A 24,520-nucleotide genomic window follows, 5' to 3' on the forward strand; every position below is an offset into this window, starting at 1 on the left:
TTAATCTGATCTATCTCCTTAAAAGAAGCAGCTTCATTGTGAGAAGAAACCGCCTACCTATTAAACTCTGCATTCCCATTCACTGATGAGGAGACTAAATATTTGTAATAGTAACAATGAAAAAGTATTCAATAGGAAATGGCCATGAACCAGTTTCTGTGCTGGTTTTGTCCTTGGTGATTTGGTTTGAGTAAATAACACGCACACACAGAGAGATAACGAAACCACAAAAAGTGAAACATTTTCCAGGGGAAAAAAAACCTTTTAATCAGTGGAGAAAAAAAAACTGTTCATACAACAACCTGTGGAAATAATACAGGCTGTAAATTGCACTTCTATATTTTCATTCCACCAAAATAAATCAAAATTAAAAGCAGGCTTTGAATTTATAAATGTATTTCATAAGAAACAACTTCGAAACTGTACATCAAGCTTTTCACAAAGCAGTTGGGAGTCTCCATTTCAGAAATGTTCTTCTTTCACATTTTCTAAACATCTTCCGAACAGGGTGTGCTACATTAGAATCCTTGGATCACCTTGCAACTGAACAAAATCCTTACAACATTCCAATAGGACAGTCTTAGAACAATCTGCAAGATTCTTTGAATATTTCACAACAACAATAAAAACAACAACAACAACTTAGGCTTTTGGAGAAATGAGTCCGACCGGCACAATGCTGCTCGGCAACATTCCGTGTCTCTGCATCAGAATACCGGAAGAGAGGGAGTAGAGTGTCTGTCTCCAGTCTGTCCATTAGTCTGACTGCAGATCTCTTTCTCTCTCTATTCAGTTAGTCTCCCCATTTGGCTCAGACGCGGGTCTCCCGTCCATTTAGTAAGAAGCTGCTGTTGTGGCGATGGCCCAGTCCATGTTTCGTGGGCACGACCCGACCCTGGCGCGACGAGGACCGGCCTATGTTTAACTCAGTCCGTGTCTACGTGACACGGATTCGTTCCTCCATGCTCGGCGTCCCGGTACACTCGGAGGAAGTCCTTGTATCTCGGGGCGCACCCCATCCAGGCCTCGCCAAAGCGTATGCTCCCAGTGAACAGGAATTCACCCTCGCCAGGGCCAGACTTGACCCCGCATTGCCTGGGAATCCTCACCTTCCCCGTCCACCTCCTCGCCCGTACCCCACCGGGGGCAAACACCTGGGTTTTCTGTTTGTACAGGCGGCTGATCGCCACGGTGACCGACGATTTCTCCACCTCCTGCTCCACCCCCCGGATGCTGCCCCTGCCCACTGTGGAGGAAACCGGGACAAAAGAAAGTTAGTCCGCAGCAGTGCAACATATACCACAAGCCAACGACAGTAAAAACACATGCAATGGCATAACGACAATGGTACAAATCTGTCGGTGTGCCCTTGAGCAAGGCACTTAACCCTTTTTTGCTTAACAGGGTGTGAGGTTTGTGAGTGGTCCTTACCAAAGTCGCTGGTGCAGGCAGCCAACAGCACCTCGGCATCGGTGCATGGCTGACAGGGAGCTGTGGGGAGGCAAGAGAGGAGGTGATGAGATGCGTGCCGTCAGACAGACAACTCTGAGGGAGCGAAGTGTGTTCCTCATTCTTAAATGCCATTTCAAACACCCACCATTGACTTCAGTGCTTCAACCACTTTGAAAAAATATTATTAAAAAAAACACATGCCAGGCCGGTCGGCAAAGGCACTAGCCCCCCCCCCCCCCCCCCCCACACACACACACACACACACACACACACACAGGAAGTGGGCTGCGGGCCGCTGGGAGGCATGTCCTGCAATTAATTCCATGTTTCCCAGATGGCTGTTTATTTACCCAGCAGCCCTAGCAGGATACCAGGCAGGCGGCATGGAGGGAGTCTCCCGTCACGGACCGTGACTTTTACACCCTGACGGACCTGGTTCTGACTACAGGACAGGCCGCTCATTAAAACAGGCCCGGTGCCAGGGAGCGTGCGCTGGAGGAGGTTGAAGGAGACCGAGGGGAAGGGGGAGGATCGGGTGTGAGATGGAGGTGGTTGCCACAGGAGGAACCTCTCAGAAGCAATTGATCCCCCCCCCCATTCCCTAAAAACACCCTTCCTGACACCCCGAAGCCAATGAGAACCACATGCCGGCTAGAACGGAGTTATACCTCTGACCCAAACACTCCAACGCTGGGTCTCTACAAACCCACTGGGACCAGAGCCGCGGACTGAACGCACCTAGAACGGAGTTATACCTCTGACCCAAACACTCCAACGCTGGGTCTCTACAAACCCACTGGGACCAGAGCCGCGGACTGAACGCACCTAGAAGGGAGGCAACTTGGTTTATGAAGGCCTTTTTACATGGGCAGTTACCACCGAGGGCCTACGCATACACCCGGCCCAAAGCCCCAAAGAGCCAGTTACAACATGTCAGCGGCTAGGAAAACCCCCTGGAAAGGTCATGTGTGGGGGGGGTTACAGCATGTATCACAGTTTTAAGAAATAGCAGGATAGAGAAGTTAACATTCAGGTTAACGTTTCACCCAGTTCCCAGATGTTGCGTGGCTTTGTCCCAACATGTGCGGTCTCCTCATTCTTTTTTAGGGCCAAAACAACAGCAGCCTAATAGCCGGTAAGTAAAGTGACATTATCTAAAGTGTCTTTTATTAGCCACGGCTCCTCTGGGCTTCAGGCTTCACCTCTGACCGGTTCTATACGCAAGGAGAGACGTGTTTACACCCAGGGAAAAGTCCCTCAGATATTCCTTCAGGGCGCAATTACAACTTAACAGCCATTAGCCAAAACAGCCTGATGTAAAGAACAGCCTCCCCCCCCCCAGTATCAGGGCTACACGCTCCCCCTTGGAGTGGCCATACAGGCGGTCCTACAATAGCTCAACCCCCGATGCAGACAGCCTCGGGTGACGTCTTTACGACTGGGGAAAGGGCTCTAAATGAGCAGTGGGGTCGCTGGTTAGTTGATTCAGGTGGCCCCGTGGCTTGATGTTAGCCTGGCAGGAAAAGAAGCCGTTATTAGGCCTCACTGCTGTGGACCGACTTTAACAGCAGAAGTCACCGGACCAGGTGTGGACGGGGGGTGTGGACGGGGGGGGGGGGGGGGGGGGGGGGGGGTGTACGTGTGTGTGTTTTAGAGTAGGGGCACACTGTCAGCAGATCTGGACTAAGGGGCGGAGGGCAGAAGGGAAGGAGAGTCGGTGGAAAGGTTTAGTAGAGTTCCGGTAATCCCCCAGTTCAGGAAACAGACAGACTGACTGACCGGCTGGTTGACTGGCTAAAAACTGTCGTACTGGTTGACTAACTGACTGTCTGGGGGGTTGGTTGACTGTCTGGCTGATGGGTTAGTAACCCTCTGACTGGCTGACTAACTGACTGGCTGAGTGTCAAACTGACTTACTGGCTGGTGTTGGCCACCCTGCTGACTGGCTGACCAATCTGTCTGTGGAGTGAACAATCTGGTGAAAACTCACCAAACAGTCCAGCCAAAGAATATTATGAAGGCATTCCGGTGAAAGGACATCTAATCAAAAGATTGATATAAAGGGTGTATAAGATGTGTCTTGGTACTTACTAATTAATGTATAATATGGACGTTCACGGTCATATACTCAGCAGCAGAAATTGTTTATTACTTGATATCTAAACATTTCTAAACATCCTAAATGTTCTTAAAAATCCTTTTAAAGCATACATGACATGTAAAGTGATGTTACAGTAAATAGTTCCACACCCTAGAAAACTGCAATTTAGCTAACTTTAGCCAATGCTAGCAGAAAACGCTAGCAGAGAAAGTTCAGTGTATGTGAGCATATATATATTTTTTTAATCACCTTTAAGTAACATCAGATCACATCCAAAGTTAATGAGACAGTTTCTAACACATGGTCACACGCCTTTCTATAGACTCCCAGCTAGCGGAGGTTTAAGTGTGTATGAAATACATGGATTACTGAGCCGGTGGACTTTCTCAGGTTGAGGAGTCATTGAATATAGTGGAAAAAGTGAAATTCTCCTTTAAGACCATGCAGACAGGTCTCGCTACATCTCAGCCCTGCCCTGGCCCCCTCTGACCCCTTCTGAAACAACTGATTTCTTTTTAAAGCCGATCTTTACAGAGCCGACAGTCAACTCGAGACATGCCTTCAGGCAGAAGGGATTATTTTTAGACAGGTTGCTCTGAAGTCGAGGGCGAATGGGGTGAGGACGGACGGGGGGGGTTGGGTCGAGGCGTGCCAGGTCGGCTGGTTTTGCAACACAACACTCATGCACCACCACCAGAGGTTAGAAGGGGTTAGAGGTCAGGGGTTATCCAGCCACAGGCTCTGGTGGGGCTTAGAAACAGCTGGAGAAGGGAGACATCAGAAAGGCCGAACGACCGCGCCCCGGGGCAGGACCTTTTGCTGAGAGGGCTGCTTAGGCTAGCAAACTCCAAATCCTAACCCGGTTTTGGATCCGAAATGGCACTGCACAGGGAAACTGTTGCCATTTCGAGGGCAGCAGCGCCTCAGTTTTCCCTCAGCTAGCTTCTCTCCTCTCTCTGGTCGCGGCTCACGTGACAGACATGAAACGTCGCCACAGGAATGGCTTGGCATGAACCGAGCCAGAGTCAGCTCTCTGTACCCAGCCCGAACACAAGTTGCACCGATTCAACCCCACCACTTCAGAGAGGGGGGGGGGGGGGTCGCGCGGGGTCCCCACTGTAACATCTGGTCCCAGATGCATTCCCCTCTAATGGGGCGCAGCAACAGTAATACCAGCCAGCTCTGATGACAACCACTTCAAAAGGACACAGGACGAGACGGGGAGCCGGGATGGAGAGACAAATCCAACAGAAGAGGAATGGTGGCAATTAATGACAAATTGACTGAGGAAGAAATATAGAGGTAGGAAAAAGAGTGAGGGGAGAGAGAGAACAATACAGAGACAGAGAGGAAAGACAGAATAACAGAGATAGAAAGAGATAGAGATGAACTACAAAAAATGATTCTCTGCCCAACATCTGGTGATGGATGCATTCCTCTGAGATGGAGGAGACAGCAATTCAATCCCAGCACAGCAGGTCTGAGAGAGAGAACTGGATAGAGGTGCAGAAAAACACACAGGGATAACAGCGAGATAGAGATAAAGGAAAACAGAGGGAAAAAAGAGAAACAGAGGGAAAACCGAAGCCAAGCAAGCGCTCTTGGATACCAGAGACCTCTAGACCTGGCTTCCTGCTTCAGATGACACGAGACCGTGAGTCGTGCTCTCTCACTCAACCTCAGGGCTGGGGACGTGCCGCCACATCACAAACCACTAGACACAGAAGCAGATTGCTGGAAACGTAGCGGGTCAAAAACAAACCCGAGCCAGCTCGGCTAGCCTAGACACACTCCTGGCTAGCCTAGACACACTCCTGGCTAGCCTAGACACACTCCTGGCTAGCCTAGACACACTCCTGGCTAGCCTAGACACACTCCTGGCTAGCCTAGACACACTCCTGGCTAGCCTAGACACACTCCTGGCTAGCCTAGACACACTCCTGGCTAGCCTAGACACACTCCTGGCTAGCCTAGACACACTCCTGGCTAGCCTAGACACACTCCTGGCTAGCCTAGACACACTCCTGGCTAGCCTAGACACACTCCTGGCTAGCCTAGACACACTCCTGGCTAGCCTAGACACACTCCTGGCTAGCCTAGACACACTCCTGGCTAGCCTAGACACACTCCTGGCTAGCCTTGATACACTCCTGGCTAGCCTTGATACACTCCTGGCTAGCCTTGATACACTCCTGGCTAGCCTTGATACACTCCAGGCTAGCCTTGAAACACTACTGGCTAGCTTAGACACACTCCTGGCTAGCCTTGGTACGCTACTGGCTAGCCTTGGTACGCTACTGGCTAGCTTATATACATGAACGTCAGTAACAAGATATGAGCCCTGGTGAAAACAAGCAGAACATCAGGCCCGACTGAGTCGACTACAGTACAACAGCCAAAACAACCATTTAGACCGATATCTTGGATCAACTCGATTAAGGCCTGGTTGTTTATCAGTGTCTCTCGACCTCCCTCCCTCCCTCACAGTCTCCATTTTGCCAGCTGGTTATCATGGATATGAACATCATGTGATCCCCGGAAAGTCAGTAAAACCAGATGTGAGGGAGATATAACTCATACTACTCCTATTTGGCTTTAGCGTGAAAGAAACACAGTCCTTCTCTGCTGGATGTGTCTCTACACAGCTAGGAGCCATGAAGGGTTGGCAGGTACACAGCTTGATGGAAATGCAGCCCTGTTTTTAGAGTGAGGCCTCTCTGTTTGGCAGTACCTCGCTTGCACACTCACACACACACACACACACACACATACATACATACACACGTCAGCAATGAAAATATCCCCCAGTCAACTCACTGTGAAGTTAGTGGGACAGAGTGAAAAGAGAGAAGAAAAAGGTGAATGCATTGAAAACTGAATGATCAAAAGTTGTAAAGGTTTAGTAGTAGAAGGAGAGAACCGGGTTGGATTTCGGTTCCAATGTGTTGCTTTTAGAAATTGTCCGATTTAGGATCGTTCTCACTGAAACCACACCAGGATTCAGACATTCTTCAGTGGAAAGAGAAACAAATGGAAGATTGAATATAAAAATGTGTTGGATTTTTCTTTCTTACAAACCAGCAGATGGCTGCATTTAGCGAAGCTACAATATGATAATTAATTAATTACCTGGTTGCTTATTTGTCCTATTTCACACATATACAATGCATGTCATACACATGTGTGAAACAGCAAGTGTTTATTTCTAAAAAGAATATATGTACAGATTCTTTCTTTTACAAATAAACACGTAATACCCAAATAAGTCTTTAGTTTGACTTTCAGGTCAACTTTAATTCTTCCAGGTGCCTAAGATGTTTGCACAGTACTACATAGTATGTGTATGTGTTTGTGTGTGTGTGCATGTTTATACATATTCAACTGAATAGGTAAGCGTGTCCAAACTTTTGGCTGGTACTGTATTTATATTATTTACATTTACGTACATTGCCTATCTGAGATACCCTCAGAGAGAGGGGGTCCAGGAGATAAGCCATTATTAACAGCAACCCAGAAGACAAACACATGAAACTACCTCATGGTCAGTCAATCAAACAGCTGTCCACTGAAAGCCCCAGTTAACTTCCTCCGGCTTAAAGTCATTGATCTACCTCAGTCACTGAAAGCCTAAAATACATCCCACGGGGTTCGTCTGACAATCTTGAAACTCAAGGATTGGAAAGGCTGTAATGTGGACGGGTCGACCTAACCACCGCTAACATACAACAAACTGACAAGTGAATGAAGACGCGCCGGCTAGTATCTTACCGGACAGCGACCGCAGGTCCATCCCGGCTCCGGTTCTCTCCGAAACCAGCTCGTACTGGAACGACGTGATTCGCCTGCTGATGTCCCGGTGAGGTATGGCCTCGATGAACAGCGCGCCCTCCTGCACGCCGAAGCAGGTCACCTTCCCCAGGGCCTGGTCCGGTTCTGGCAGCAGCAGCCGGAGCTTCCCCGCCCGGTCCAGATAGATGTTGGTCCCGTGGGAGTCCGCGGAGGGCTTGATGCAGACGGAGAGGCGGGAGGCCGCTGGGGACAGGGTGTTGGGCCTCAGGTTGACGATGACGGCCCCGGTGGGGTAGAGCCATTCCAGGGAGCCCTGGGAACAACGCAGATAGACCTGTTCCACATCCCTAGTGTGGCCCTCGTGGGTTAAACCGCTGAGGGAGAAGGAAAGAGGAGGGCAAGAAGGAAAAGGGGTCAGCGTGCGTTCAAACAGGTCGGACGGACTATCCAACGTCACGGACGGGTCGTCGGCGTGGGAGTTGAGGCAAACCAGGTTGGCAATTTGGCAACACCTCAGATAGACACAGGGTGGTATGGCACCCTAAGGAACTGTTGAGCGGGGGAGCAAATCTAGGTTTGGTCTGGCGCAGGAGGGGGTACTTTAGACGAGGAACGCGAACCAAGTCTTGAGCCGCTGCCGTCGTCCGCGATCGACCGAAGGCCTACGGCATTATCGGCTGAGCGCGGAACAGAGACACCCCGAGTAGCATTGGCGCACCAGACAGGGCCCCGGCTAAAAATACAACTTGGCAGGGGGAACAGAAAATGTCAGCTTGCTTCTGGTAAATCTTTCTGAAGTGTGGCATCAAAGCAGTGAAATCGCAGCTTAGCGTGATCACGGCGGTCCAGTTCTGGTCCTGAAGGGACAAACCCCCGGCTGCAGCTCTGTGACAAGGAGCAGAAGCCTGTCTCAAATGGCACGCAATGACCGTCAGCAGCCTGCTGTAGAGCAACTCCCCATCCAGCTCCAGTCTAAGCTCTGATACCAGCTACTGCACTACAAATGGAATAGTGTGCCATTACTGACGGCTGTAGCTGGTTGCTAGGAATGTGTCGCTTGCTTGCCTGGTGGTTTAGTGCGTGTGTCTGAATGGGGCGTGGGGAGTACACCACAGGGGTGGTTTTAATATCTTTAGACAAGGTGTTTAGGCTCCTCGGACTCCGTGCACCGCACACAGCCGGCGGTGTGGCCAGTCACGAGGCTCCGCACCTCAACGCAGCTCCTCCAGTGGCTGGCCATCGCTTCCGGCCTGGCAAACGGCTTTACTGGCCGCCTGGCAGACTGCCTCAGAGTCAGAGGGGGTGCGGGGTTCTGCTGCACTCACGGGGCCCGGGACAACCAACAGCGGTTCTCATTGCCGCATGCAAGTGCAAATGCAGGTCACGCACCCGAACCTCCCATTGCCGCTGGGACAAAAGAGACTGGAAGAGGCTTGTCTGGGCAGCACTCCGGTCTGGACCGACCCCCTGGCGCCTGGCTGACAGACCCACCGCTCCATATACACCGTGACAGACACACTTCCAAATGCCTCCCTGTACTCCGCGAAGCTCCCTATTTTTAACCAGGGTTAATGGGGTTCCCCCTCAGGGAGGAGGCAACCAGGGCTAAAGGGGCTCTCCCCGGGGAGGAGGCCCCTCTCTCCGAGAAGCGGAAGCAGATCTTGACGTCTAATCTGAAGTCGTGAGGTCCAGCTCGACTCTGTCACTCACAGTGAACGCCATAGGGATGCATGAAGAGGCCGCTATAGGCTGAGAACCCACAGCAGAGGTCTATTACCATGGGGATGCATGAAGACGACGCTATAGGCTGAGAACCCACAGCAGAGGTCTATTACCATGGGGATGCATGAAGACGAAGCTATAGGCTGAGAACCCACAGCAGAGGTCTATTACCATGGGGATGCATGAAGACGACGCTATAGGCTGAGAACCCACAGCAGAGGTCTATTACCATGGGGGTGCAACGCCAAATAAAAGCAGGCTCAGCGGTTTGAAGTTCACAGGAGGAACGACCAATTCTTTTTTTTTTTTCATCAGGCTGTTTAAGAAATGAAAATGGGATGGTAAAATATGAATAAGCTCCATCGATGAAAGGAGAGTGGGGCACATGTTGGACATCTGTTGGTACAACCACTCGTCTCCTCACCACATTCTCTTTAATTAAGTCTGTTTTAAGTTCCCTGCCATCGCTCGCGCTCTCAGTCTGAATACAATTAGAATGCATTAGCTAAGAGGAGAGCAAATGAGTAACAGATCCACTGGTGCAAGCTCAAGGTAGCTTATTAAGACCACTCCTATCTTGGCTTACAAGAGGAAAGACATTACCACTTTCTTAACGCCAATGCGGACACCCAATTGGAAATTCTCCCAATGTCACACAGTTAAATGTTATGGTCTGTAATAGATATTTGATGATTTCCGTTTTTACGTGTTAAACATCACCATATGTATTAACAGGTGTAATTTTATATCTAGACCTAGAATAGGAATATTAACCCACAGGCATTTATGATGTAAATTTTAAGAATAGGTGTCAAAACTAGCAATTTATTGTAACGATGGTGCTGCCAAGAAATTGAGTACATAAAACGTGCTTTGATTTTGCAATAGTAAGAAAAAGAAAGCAAAGTAACAAATAGAAATGGAAAAATTGCCTTGTCTGTCCATTGAGATTTTGAAAAGGAATACCAGTACTACAACGCACCCTGTTTGTTGACTTCTTGAAAAGTAGCTACGCTAGCATTCCACTGTGTAACTATTATTCAACCAGAAAAGTTAATTTAAGTATGAGGAACACAATGTCGACATTCGTCTCTGGAGAATACATTATGTATGTGTATAACTCTTTCTTTTTTAAATTACGAGCAAAATTGCAACAACCTCTTCACAATTTGTCCTTGCATAAACACTGCGTCTTTCGACTACCATTTTAAATAATTATCAATTTCCACAAAACTAGCTAGGTCTTGAGATCTAAATGTTACAAAGACAAGTGTGTATGACCATTATAAACAGTCATTTCAAGGAACACATTTGTAGGTTATTAAAAATCTCACCTGCCCCTCCAACTACACTGATCGCTGGAGTATTGAGAGAACGCTATCCGGCAGAGAAGGAGAACGGATAGCAAGTACGCCAAGATCGGTGTCAGCATGTTTATACCAACACTGTTGCTCCGAGCGCAACACAGTCCCTTCTTCTCAACTAAAATAACAAAATCCAGCGGCGTAACTCCAACGACATAACGTCCCCATCGGTAGACCCACAGCTAATCAGTAGAAATGTTTCTGATGTTTCTTGCAATAAAGGGCAGCAGAACAGCGAAGAAAGCGCTCCTTCGGAACATCTACTAGCCTGTAGTACAACGGACAGCGGCGGTTGAATGAATTCCTTCAGTTGAACTTCAGTGAGTGAATTTCGCTGCTCCTCTCCACGTCACTCCCCTTAGCCTTCAGCTAGACACGCCTGCGCAATACGCAATCTCAGCTCAATCCCAGAGCTTGTGGTGAACGACTACGAATTGAACAGATAAAACGATGCTATTATACTATTCATTTTAAAATGTAACGGGCATTGTTGGCATCGGAAACATGTAAACAGGCAAAATAACAAAGACAAAATACTAATAATTAATAACAAAGGTAAAAAACACGATCTCTTAGGAAACATCGGCCATACATAGCATTTTCAAAAGGACTCGTCATTTCAAACGTTCTTAGCAACAACAGAAAAACTTTACTAAAGTACTGTGTTAATTCTCCCCATGAGTCCTTATAGGGAGTCAACTCTCAACTTTACTAAAGTACTGTGTTCATTCTCCCCATGTCCTTCCCATGATTGATAAATAACTCATAATAGGGTTGTTTATGAAATTCTACAGTGTAACTAACTCTGAGTGAGTGAACTAAGTGAACTTTTCTTCTCCAAATGTCCCTCCATTGCATCACAGACCTATTTGCTGTCAACTAGTCTGTAATTTGTTATGATGATATAGTATGTTTATACATCCATATTATTCTATTATATTTGACGGGCTGTCATGCGTATATGATCTAGTCCTCTTGCGTAACTTTTGAAACCAGATACCAGTGTGTTTTTCCAGTGAAGTGTGTGTGCTTTATCTCTCTCATGCACACGCCACACTTTTTTTGTTTGTTGGTGAAACACAGAAACCTGTTAGACAGGGATAACAAGAGCTGCTCGAGACAGTTACTTTTCATCTCTGATTTCTTTGGATGTGTGTGTGTGTGTGTGAGTGTGTGAGTACACATGCATGCGCATGAACCAACACGCTTGTGCCTGCATGTGTGTGTGTCCTCCAGGCCCCTACAGTGTTTGTTTGGGTCTTGCAACATTGTTGCAGCATGTTGCTTACTGTGCTGTGTAGGTACTGTAACCGTGATGCAGGTTAGGACACGATGTGAGAGCCATTGACACCAACCTCCCAGGCGCAGTTTCACCTGTATAGGTGCAACTATTATGAATGTGTGGAAATGGAGGGAGGATGAGGGACAGAGGAGGTTAGAGCAAGAGAGAGGCAGGGGGGAAAGACAGAAAGAGAACAAGAGAGAACAAGAGAGAACAAGAGAGTGAGACAACAGGTTAAAAGAGAGACTATCCACTATCTGTTCAGTCCACCATTACCTTTTACAACTGTGGCCAATTTGTCCTTGTAACTTCCTCTATAACCATTTATTGTCCAGCTATGCCATATATACACCGATCAGCCATAACAATTATGACCACTGACAGGTGAAGTGAATAACATTGATAATCTATATAAATATATACACCGATCAGCCATAACATTATGACCACTGACAGGTGAAGTGAATAACACTGATAATCTATATAAATATATACACCGATCAGCCATAACATTATGACCACTGACAGGTGAAGTGAATAACACTGATAATCTATATAAATATATACACCGATCAGCCATAACATTATGACCACTGACAGGTGAAGTGAATAACACTGATAATCCATATAAATATATACATCAATCAGCCATAACATTATGACCACTGACAGGTGAAGTGAATAACACTGATAATCCATATAAATATATACACCAATCAGCCATAACATTATGACCACTGACAGGTGAACTGAATAAGACTGTTAACAGGTTCATGGGCGGCCAAGGCTCATTGATGCACGAGGGGAGAGAAGGCTGTAGCTGCAGTCCAGTCAGGGTGCCCATGCTGACCCCTGTCCGCTGCCAATAGTGCCTACAATGGGCACATGAGCATCAGAACTGGAACACGTAGCAATGGAAGAAGGTGGCCTGGTCTGATTGTGACCATGTGCACCCTTTCATGGCAACAGTATTCACTGATGGCATTGGCCTCTTTAAACAGGGTAATGCACCGTGCCACAAAGCAAAAATGGTTCAGGAATGGTTTGAGAACCACAGCAACACATTCAAGGTGTTGACTTTGCCTCCAGATTCCCCAGATCTCAATCCAAACGAGCATCAGTGGGATGTGCTGGACAAACAGGTCCGATCCATGGAGGCCCCACCTCGCAACTTACAGGACTTAATGGATCTGCTGCTAATGTCTTGGTGCCAGATACCACAGCACACCTTCCGAGGTCTAGTGGAGTCCATGCCTCGACGGATCAGGGCTGTTTTGGTGGCAAGAGGGGGACCTACACAATTTTAGACAGGTGGTCATAATGTTATGGTTGATCGGTGTATATATTTATATATATATGTATATATATATTTATTTTTTTCAAGCATCATAATGACAACAATATATCAAGTAAATTCGGACTCCTTCAAAACATCAAAAAAGTCTTAACATTTTGTAGTTGTTTTAAAGGGGGACGGTTGTTTTTATTTTCTCAGTAGAACCATCCTTCTCATGTCCTGTCATTCCAGTTGTTGTTCTTTAATTACCAGTTAGCACCCTGTGTTTATTTTACCTCTAAATGACTGACTGCAGCTGAACGAAAAGCAGGCCTACCTCCTAACCCTACACCTGTCACCCAGCTCAAACCCAGAGGGAGAGAGACGAGTGGAGAAGGAGTGAAAATGAAAGAGGAAACAGAGGGGGGTAAGGAGAAAGGAGGGGAGAGGGAGAATGAGGTGAAAAGAGAGAAGAAAACAAGGCAAGATCACAGAGAACTAACTGAAAAAGTGGATAAATACCTGTTGGTGGTTGTTGACAAACACTCTGCTCATCAGCTTTTACATTCTTACTGATGGTAGGACTTCATATAGACTGTCCATTCTGTTTAAACAGAATCAATGCCTAATTTTTTATTACATCCCCTATTGACAATATGGCTGTATTTACTTAGAGTCAGTTGGCTGCGCTTGCACGAAACCTCCAGTAATTTTCCTTCATACTGTTGTTCTCTGGCATCTATTGAATCAGGAAGCCAGTTTGTTTTCAGCACTTATTTCCGTGACTGATCGAAACTGTTTTTCACTGCTCTCTTTTGTCCTTCTGCAGTCAACATACGGTGAGCAATACATCCTGGAGCTGTGATTCGCTACAACATCGCCGTATCGCATCAACCTACATATCAACTTGGAATATTTATTATAATCGCAACCAGTGGTGTAGAGTTAGGGTGGGACAGGAGGTCTTGACCCCCCTGGAAAAGAGTGAAAATCCTGGTTTCCATTGAACCTGACCCCCCCACAAAACCTATGTCATCAGCATCTACCCCAACAATCCTGATCATCTCATATTGTGATTGGTCAATCCCAGCTAAGGCAGGCGTCAGTGATGTTACGAGGGTGTATTTCTGTAGGTACTCAAGAATTAATGAGCCAGGGGAGTCAAAAATCATTTTCATCAACAATCAATGACTTGCCCTGCAGGTGAACTTGCAATGGGGTAGAAGTGTCATTTGGTATGTAATGTAGCCTGGATGCGAAGTGCAGAGAATGTGGTCCAGTTTTGTTTTTAGTAAGCTGTAGTGAGAGGAAGGAGATTTCAGTTTGGATGGTTGATAGAGAGAGGGAAAGAGAGGAATAGAGATAGTGGAAAAAAACGGACGAACAGAGAGGGAAAGGGGGAAAGAGAGGCAGAAAAGAGAGACCGAGAGCGAGTGTGTAGACATTGTTATTTTAGAGTAGCTGTTGTTGTCCTGACTCCTGCTGTGAGTGTGTCACTCCTCCCTCAGACCGCCCCAAGGTGAAAAACACTCACAGACTGGATTTGGCTGCTGGCAGACTGTGTGACAGTGTATAAACCCCTCCGTCAGTTATGAGAAGAAGTAGCTTTTCTGGTTTAGTTTTGGACACTTCTCTCTTGCTGAGAAAATGAAAGAACAGGCCTGTGTTGAAGTGTGTTTGTGTGTTTGTCTTTGTGTGTTTGTTCATGTGAGTGTGTGACATTGTGTGTTTAATTTTGATTACCTTTCTATACCCATTTATCCATTGGAATGAAAACTTGAATCCCAGAGAAAAATGTATTTGTGTTTGTGCAGCTCCAATGCACACTGCTGAGTGCCAATATTGATTTAACAATGCCCAGATCTGGACTGTTAGTGGGTCCAGGAAGGTTTAATCAAGTTAGCTGAATAACATTCATCAGGCAAATATAAGTGACGTTAGCCAGCCAACTGGAGTAGGCATTTGATATTTCTCCTCTAAAAGAGAACCTCAGTAAGTAAATATGTGAACTTAAACTGCTCCTATGTAATGTGCTTGTCATTACCCACCAAATAAATCAGGGAAATTGAAGTAGCGGACACCATGTACTTGCTTTCCTGTTGCTTTCAGAGAGAAAGGACTAGGCAGTTACTATACATGAGCTTGTATCCTGACACAGTACAGACACATTGGAGGAAACAGGCGCATTAGGGAGAGTTCTCCCATTCACTTCATAATGTCCTAAGTTCCCTTTGTTTTCTTTCTCTGTAGAAAAAGGTACGCTGTTCAACTGAGGATCTTTCTCAAGTTCAGTGTTGACGGAAACACTTTGCCGAACTCTACATGACTTACCCTAACAACTCCTTGAAGTATTTCTCTCTGTTCCTCTGTCTGGTTTTGTGAAAGAAAAGTTTACACCTGTATTGTAGTAATTCATGTTAGTGTTGTTTGTTGACTTGGAATAGCTTAACATACTGACAAGAAGCTTTATGACCATTCTGTGTTACACTCTATGATCCTGTTTGGAAGCATTACAACTCAGAATCATATCGTATGAATCCCAGACACAGTGTCTTGTGCAGCTCCTGAAATCTGCTCCTGCATTCATTGGATAATCCTTTTCATTCATCAGTCTTTGACAACAGCATTCTAAGTAGGTATACATCTGAATTCCATATGACCATAATTATAATTATAATACAGCCATTTCCTGGACAAAACATAGCCACTAAACTGAATACATATATAAAATGATACATGTGAAATGTAAGTTTTCTGGGTTATGACACTATTATATATAATAATAAATCAACAGAATATGTCACCCCAAATCTACATATGTGTCATGACAGTGTTAAGACAACATTATAAAAGGTTACGTTACTTATGTCAGCTGCTATTACATGTTATGACAAAATGTTATGATGCTACCTGTCATATGAGGTGTTATCCTATATTTGATCATACTTGAGCCTACTTCACAAAACATGTTTTATATGAAACCTTAATTGAAATATCAATATTTTACAGAAAGGGATTAGTCCCATTTCTTTGACTCAAACCAAAGATATTCCTGTATGTATCAGACCTGACTCTAGCTTTGGCCATTTTACAGCCTAAATCATTGTGTATTTATGTGTCATTATAGATCGGTATAAAGTCAGGGAAGGTATGCATTGCCAGATTAAACACTGTTGACTGAAACTCGGGTAAGATCCCCTTGAATGGGAACCTCTCTTCTTTTCCATACTTCCTCTCTTCTATTATAGACGACACTATTCTACTTTACTTTCCTCTCTTCTATTATGGACTACACTCTATTCTACTTTACTTTTCTCTCTTCTATTATAGACGACACTCTATTCTACTTTACTTTTCTCTCTTCTATTATAGACTACACTCTATTCTACTTTACTTTTCTCTCTTCTATTATAGACTACACTCTATTCTACTTTACTTTTCTCTCTCCTATTATAGACTACATTCTATTCTACTTTACTTTTCTCTCTTCTATTATAGACTACACTCTATTCTACTTTACTTTTCTCTCTTCTATTATAAACTACACTCTATTCTACTTTACTTTCCGCTCTTCTATTATAGACTACACTCTATTCTACTTTACTTTTCTCTCTTCTATTATAGACTACACTCTATTATACTTTACTTTTCTCTCTCCTATTATAGACTACACTCTATTATACACTACATTCCTCTTCTCTCATCTGCTACTCTTTTCTACCCTACAATGCTTGACTCTTACTACTTTATTGTACTCTATTTCATTCAATTCTGTAATTTTGTGTTACACTGCACTATAATCCACTTTATTCTATTGTACTATATTTTACTCCCGTCCCGTACTCTGTGTCTGGAGTTAGCGCTTGGTTTAATTACATCTTATCTCTGACATATGTCTCTGCAAATCTCCCTTGTATGTCCATTAACCCTGTGGTATGCACCCAGAAGACAGACCATGGTGTGTGTTTTTGTGTGTGCGTGTTTGTGTTTATGTGGTGTGTGTTCTGGTATGCACTCAGAAGACAGACCATGGTGTGTGTTTTTGTGTGTGCGTGTTTGTGTTTATGTGGTGTGTGTTCTGGTATGCACTCAGAAGATAGAGCAGTGCTGATATCATGGGGAGGGTAGGAGGGAGCGAGGGAGGCAGCCAGGCAGACCACCTGTCAACAACCTCAGCACTCCTGGCCTCGCTCCAGGCTGTCAGTCCGGTCAGTAAGAGAAGCAGAAGGCCACAGTGCCGCTAACATCATGTTTTACATTCCTCTCCATGAACAGAAATGCCGTCCATCTGTTTGAGTTTTATGTCTTCATGCGGAAAAAACACCAATGTAAGACAACACAGATAAAACAAGGTCAGGTTGGAAACCCAAGACAGATTATAGGAAAACCACACCCAAAATAAACACAAAAACATATGTATACAATAAACCAAAAACATGATTGGCTGATCTGATTACATACAGTAACGAACGTAGCTACTGGAATCAATACGTCGAAAGGGACAATAGGGGCCAGTACAGTGCGGTTTAGTATGCACAGGCTCAGTCGTTTATGAACCCACTCGCTGCTTTGGATTAGTATAGCCGTTTAGATTGTATTGACAGGTTTCGGGGAATTTCAGAGGACGAGTGCTGATCCAGGATCTCTCTATGTAATTGTCCTTGTGGTTCAAGATGAAGGTCAGGGACATTTGAAAAGAGCGTAAGTGCCGGGCGTGTCCAAAGAAGGTACTTATGATTAAGGTCAGCAGCATTTGAAACCAATCCAAGTGCCAGGCCTTTGTGTCTCTTAAACCATTCAGAATGCAGTCCTATGATTTCATGTAGACATGTCATGGTTGTGATGTTACTCAGATGGAATTCTAACTACCAGTTACCAACACATTCCAGCATACACACGCATATGAACACTTGTGGACGAACACTAGTGATGGGGAAAAAGTCAACAGTTCCTTACAGTGATATTGTTTTAAACAGTATATTGAATAGATCTGTCAAAATCAATGCATATTTACCAAGCTAGTTTGCTGTACCTGAAACCAAAAGGCCATTATTTTACTTTGAAGGTTTTCCACAGACTTTTTCCACAGACTTTTCCAGCACTTTTATTTCCCCGTCATTCACACACAAACACAGAAAATTTCGAGTACTATGAACAACTCTGTTTCAATTGCCCAGGGGTCTGATTTTTAGCTATAGCCGTGAATCGCTCACTCAACCCAGCAGTGCGAAAATATGTGGAGGAAAAGTAACATATTTTGAGAGTGTAGCAACTGTTAAACTCTCCCTCTGAATTCTCCGAAGTCCACGCAATGCTGACCAGACAAAGCAAGCTTCTTGTTCCAGCCATGAGGAAATCTGTGTGTGTGTGTGTGTGTGTGTGTGTGTGAGTGCTGGTGATAGGTCTTCAGATATGAGGGATTTGGGGAAAGGGGATGGGTGTAAGGATGGAGGTGGCAGTTTTGTCTGCCGAGAAGAGCAGTTGGATTTAGGTGGGTGGGTGTAACGTTGCAGTTAAGAGGCCTTATACAGAGGACTTTTAATAAAAACTTAAATGTTCGTCCATATTTCGGTAACAGTTCCCTTAACCCAAGTCATTTTTTAAAACAATCAATTATTCAGCTCTGTCTCAGTCAGTAATTAGCGTCTTAGCATCATACACATTTATGAATGGCAACAGTACGTTTTCTCTGCCAGTGCTGAACGTTGCCGGTTTGAAAAACAGCAAATTTGTAATGTATGATTAGCTTTCGTATCGTTCATAACATATGATAAGTTTGTCTCGTGTTCGTAACATATCATACGAAATCGGGGCCTTGGATTTACGTAAAATAGTCTACCGTGAGATCAGGTTGCCTGAGCAGCCCCACGCGATCTTGCAAGGTGATTTTGCACAATACACATCTGCATGGCTAACAAGTTTAAACAAATTGTTATGAAATGCACTGCTAAAAAGTTTGCAACCTTAGCTCATGGAAACACAAGTTTTATCCTGCTGAGGCTACATAAAAACCTTTTATCATTATGTTATTATGATTTGTTTTACTAAGACATCAAAGGCACTCACTTTTGTACGTTTGAATTCCATTCGGTCATGTCACTTGTTTATTTAAGATGAATATCTATCATCCACCAGGTGCACTTGGAGTCTTCAGTGAACTGAAACCAATCTTCAGCGAGCTGACACCTTGATAAGCTTATTTCCTGATGATGGCTCACTGTTCATAGTATGGGGCGACCTCAACCTCTCATCGTCTGTCTTCAATTCCTTTCAGTCCACGTCTTTTTTTCCACAAATTTTTTTAACCCACCCTTTCCCAGTCCCCTCCCACTCACACAACAGGGAACGCACTTGAGACCCAATCTTCACTCAGTTTTAATTTTACCCGTATTAAAACAGAAGACAAACGTTTTTTGTTTTTTTTTAACCAATGCTGGCCTGTACACAGTAAACAATAAAACAACACATTTCTAAGTATGATAATAGTTGTGTAATATAATTATTGCAAAATTTAAAAAAAAATCACTAGGCCAAAACAAACACATAGGGAAACCTCCAACAGTGCTAAATTGCTCAAGGGCACAAGGCATTCTAGCACATTGTTTCACTTATGGTGTGCAAGAACCTGAAGGCGTTTTTTCCTAGATCAGAAGCTACTGTTGTTCCTTAACTATAATTCATTTTTTAAACTTTGATAAGCAATGTGAGATATGCTGGAGATTTCTACAAGAGTGCTTTGTAAATCAACAGAAGTGAGTGATTTTCTCCACTTACATAAATAGAAACCCATCCCATATTTTGATACAAAATACAGAACTGTTATAAAACTGTCGTCAGAGATCATTCGAAGGGTGCATTGAAAAGACAGAGGAGCGGTTTGAATGTAACTGCTTTCTTATGGACTGTATAATCAATCAATGAAATACTTTTTATTTCTACTATTATAAGATAAATAATCTTTTCAGTTTCTTTACTTATTCAGTAACTTGTATGATCACTTGTCATTCAGCCCAAAATTAAGATATTCATAAGAGGGAACTCATTCAAACTGTGAATTATCCAGGGATGTGGTTTTACCTAGAGTATATAATCTTATAATTGTATTTTTGCTGTTGTTGCATTTTACTTTAATTTAAGATGAGAGGGATCTCTGCTTGTAAATCGGACATACAGAGCCATGGTTCAAAGCTGGTGCAGAGGAAAAAAGCAAAAACAATTCACCCCCTTAAAACATGACATCTAAATGGACTTAATCAGTCTTGTCACTAATCAGCTGAAAAAAGTCAATAATGTGGAAGTGAAACATTTTATGTGCAAATTATTCTAAATTAATTACAAATATAAACTAGAATTGTTATTTTTCACTATTATTTTTTAAAGAAATACAAAACAAAAATAATTCAATGTACACTCACCTAAATGATTATTAGGAACACCATACTAATACTGTGTTTGACCCCCTTTCGCCTTCAGAACTGCCTTAATTCTACGTGGCATTGATTCAACAATGTGCTGAAAGCATTCTTTAGAAATGTTGGCCCATATTGATAGGTTAGCATCTTGCAGTTGATGGAGATTTGTGGGATGCACATCCAGGGCACCAAGCTCCCGTTCCACCACATCCTAAAGATGCTCTATTGGGTTGAGATCTGGTGACTGTGGGGGCCATTTCAGTACAGTGAACTCATTGTCATGTTCAAGAAACCAATTTGAAATGACTCAAGCTTTGTGACATGGTGCATTATCCTGCTGGAAGTAACCATCAGAGGATGGGTACATGGTGGTCATAAAAGGATGGACATGGTCAGAAACAATGCTCAGTTAGGCCGTGGCATTTAAACAATGCCCAATTGGCACTAAGGGGCCTAAAGTGTGCCAAGAAAACATCCCCCACACCATTACACCACCACCACCAGCCTGCACAGTGGTAACAAGGCATGATGGATCCATGTTCTCATTCTGTTTACGCCAAATTCTGACTCTACCATCTGAATGTCTCAACAGAAATCGAGACTCATCAGACCAGACAACATTCTTCCAGTCTTCAACTGTCCAAGTTTGGTGAGCTTGTGCAAATTGTAGCCTCTTTTTCCTATTTGTCGTGGAGATGAGTGGTACCCGGTGGGGTCTTCTGCTGTTGTAGCCCATCCGCCTCAAGGTTGTGCGTGTTGTGGCTTCACAAATGCTTTGCTGCATACCTCGGTTGTAACAAGTGGTTATTTCAGTCAAAGTTGCTCTTCTATCAGCTTGAATCAGTCTGCCCATTCTCCTCTGACCTCTAGCATCAACAAGGCATTTTCGCCCACAGGACTGCCGCATACTGGATGTTTTTCCCTTTTCACACCATTCTTTGTAAACCCTAGAAATGGTTGTGCGTGAAAATCCCAGTAACTGAGCAGATTGTGAAATACTCAGACCGGCCCGTCTGGCACCAACAACCATGCCACGCTCAAAATTGCTTAAATCACCTTTCTTTCCTATTCTGACATTCAGTTTGGAGTTCAGGAGATTGTCTTGACCAGGACCACACCCCTAAATGCATTGAAGTAAATGCCATGTGATTGGTTGATTAGATAATTGCATTAATGAGAAATTGAATAGGTGTTCCTAATAATCCTTTAGGTGAGTGTATAGCGGCAAGGTAGCTTAGTGATCAAGAGTACCAGTAAACAAAATAAAGTTTCTAAGCCCTAAGCCGGCCAAGGTGAAAAACCCTGTTGTCCTGAGGAATATGTAAATCCTATAGATACATAGAGGAGAAAGACAAAGGAATAAAGTAAAATAAACATTTTCTAATTTGAAACTGACATTTCCATCAAAATCCACATAATTGACAACATAAATTTGTAATTTGATCTATTAGTCATTTAAGTACTGAAAGTATATAGCAAAAGTATGTATTTTTATGTTCATCACTGTCTAACTAGAAGACAACTCTCTGTAAAACATTATTATGAACACTTGGTAGCCAATTTAGGACAAGCTTGATACATTTATGTAGCTTCTTTGTTGTAGCTGGCAAATATTGCCAGAGCCATACAAGGCTGCATACACACTCAAGTAATTATGCAAACTCAAGTAAGTGGGGCCAGACCACAAGACTGGGTGATAGACTAAAAGACTAGAGCCTAGACCAAAAAGAATGGGGGCTGGACCAAAAAGACTGGATGCTTGTCCAAAAATACAGGGACTAGACCTACAAGACCAAGGACTTGACCAAAAAGACTAGATGCTAGTCAGAAAATACATGGGCTAGATCAACAACACTAGGGGCTGGACTAGGAAGACTTATGCTAAAGCCCAAAAAAGGGCTAGACCAAATAGACAGGGGGCTGAACCAAAAAGACTGGATGATAGCCCAAAAAGACCAAGAGCTATATGAACATGACCAGGGGTTTGACCAAAAAGTCTGGATGCTAGACCAACAAAACAACCCTCCCCTCACTCCTCCAATCCTCCCCTCATTCCTCCAACCCTCCCCTCACTCCTCCAACCCTCCGCTCACTCCTCCAACCCTCCGCTCACTCCTCCAACCCTCCCCTCACTCCTCCAACCCTCCCCTCACTCCTCCAACCCTCCGCTCACTCCTCCAACCCTTCCCTCACTCCTCCAACCCTCCCCTCACTCCTCCAACCCTCCGCTCACTCCTCCAACCCTCCGCTCACTCCTCCAACCCTCGGCTCACTCCTCCAACCCTCCCCTCACTCCTCCAACCCTCCGCTCACTCCTCCAACCCTCCCCTCACTCCTCCAACCCTCCCCTCACTCCTCCAACCCTTCCCTCACTCCTCCAACCCTCCCCTCACTCCTCCAATCCTTCCCTCACTCCTCCAACCCAGATGGTCATGTGCTGCCGCTGTCTTCGTTCTCGCTTCCACACGACTTTCTCCACTTTTCTTCAACCTTTTGTCTTGCCCCTTCCACTTACTCTCCTTCCAATCTCTCTCCACATCTTATGCCTCTCGCTGTCCCCCTTCCTTCCGGCCGGCTGGGCCCTACCCTCCTGCTCTGTGGCTAAGAGACTCGCTGTGGGCTCATTGAGCAGGACTGCGGGCAGATCAGAAACAATGGAGGAACCTGACACTTCCAGATGACCTATCATCCTTTCACTCCTTCCTTGCTAACTTCCTTTTCTCTCTTTTTGCTGCTAAAGCCACTTTCTATCCAGTGTCCCTCTTCCTTAAAAACCACTACATCTACAGAACAGAATTCCATCTGTCTTTTCTTTCCAAAACCCTTGAGCGTGCTGCCTCTGACAAACTCTCCCATCATCTCTTTCAGAACTGCTTGAATCCTAACCAGCCAGACATTCAGTTCACTGACAAGATGGGTCACTCAACCAACAATAGTTTCCTCTGTCACAAGGCTCTTTGCCCTGCCCAAGTGGATTCTCTTTCCCCTGTTCTTATCCTCTTTCAGTGGCCTTTGACACTGAACCATCAGATATTTTTTGTCAACCTGTGGATACACCAGGACCTGCAAGCTTTTCTTACCAGGTGATGTGGAAATTATCTGCCTGCTCTGCAAGTACTGGTGTCCCCCATGGCTTGGCCAGGTCTTTTTTGCTTCAATACACCAAAACACTTAGCTCTGCCATATCCTCACACGTTTTTTTGTATCATTGAGATTGAGACTTTTCTGCTGCCCTTCTGACATTTAAGCAGAAATAGGGATTACTGTGTACCTGGAAGACATCTCTGCTTGGATGTCGGCCAAAACCACAAGCTCAACCTCAACAAGGAAGAGCTTCAGTTCCACCCGGGGAAGGCCTTTCCACTCCAAGACCTCTCCATCATGGTTGATAAGACCACATCTCCTCCTACCAGAGTTAAAAGGACATTAGCATGACTATGACGAACACCCTGTAGTTCTACCGAAAACATCAAGGCAGTGACTCGCTCCTCCAGGTTCATGCTTTACTACTGTAGTTGTGCAGGTGCTACTCCAAGCCCTTGTCATCTTCCATCTGGAATATTGTAGCTCGCTGTTGTTTGAGCATCCTGTGTGTGTCACCAAATCCCTGCAACAATCCCAAATGTTGCAGCTGGGCTGGGGCGGGTAAATCCCAAAGAGTATCTAGTAACAGAAATCAGCAGGCACTGGACAACACATCGGAAGGGACCCAAGACGATGCCTCCACATGGAATATATTTTATTCTTCTTTCTGTGCTCATGAATGGCACTCCCTCTTTAATTCCAAACACCAGTTTTTGATGTTCAAGTCGGGAGACAGAGATTGCTATTGCCTTATGTCGATTCGTAGGTCAATTGATCACTTTTGTGTAGATTTCAGTGTATGTTTGGTGTCATAGACTTACGGTAAAGGTTTTAGCCTCCTGGGAGAGGCAACCAGGTTTTTTATTTGATTATATTCATCTCAGAGGCCCAGAACAAGCTCCATCCATAACACATGTAATTTTAGAATGGAAAACAAATGTATTCATGCAACAAATGCAAGTACATCATATTAGTGCCTCGTCGTATTGTAGCCTTACCTGTAGATTAGATTAAACTTGAACAAGTACAGTACAACGA

The 24,520-nt window shown here is 44.7% G+C and overlaps 1 protein-coding gene across 1 annotated transcript; it reads right to left on the reverse strand.

Annotated features, from left to right (window-relative positions):
• Positions 1 to 241: 241 nt before the first annotated feature.
• On the reverse strand, positions 242 to 10,824 carry metrnla (meteorin like, glial cell differentiation regulator a). Its single transcript, XM_010866343.4, has 4 exons — positions 10,399 to 10,824; positions 7,322 to 7,716; positions 1,432 to 1,491; positions 242 to 1,246 (listed from the first exon to the last, which is right to left on the reverse strand). Exons 1-4 carry the CDS (start codon positions 10,494 to 10,496, stop codon positions 927 to 929), a joined length of 873 nt encoding a protein of 290 aa, XP_010864645.1. The 5' UTR covers positions 10,497 to 10,824; the 3' UTR covers positions 242 to 926.
• Between the last annotated feature and the right edge of the window lie 13,696 nt (positions 10,825 to 24,520).

Source organism: Esox lucius, chromosome 11 (assembly GCF_011004845.1).
Source record: "Esox lucius isolate fEsoLuc1 chromosome 11, fEsoLuc1.pri, whole genome shotgun sequence".
NCBI lineage: Eukaryota > Metazoa > Chordata > Actinopteri > Esociformes > Esocidae > Esox > Esox lucius.

Bases quoted from the DNA above. Each gene is read 5' to 3' on its own strand.
- metrnla (XM_010866343.4), bottom strand. From the start codon at position 10,496: ATGCTGACACCGATCTTGGCGTACTTGCTATCCGTTCTCCTTCTCTGC. The intron at 1,492-7,321 runs GTAAGATACTAG...GCCTCCCCACAG, and splicing joins GGACCTGCGGTCGCTGTCCG to CTCCCTGTCAGCCATGCACC. The intron at 1,247-1,431 runs GTAAGGACCACT...TTTCCTCCACAG, and splicing joins TGCCTGCACCAGCGACTTTG to TGGGCAGGGGCAGCATCCGG.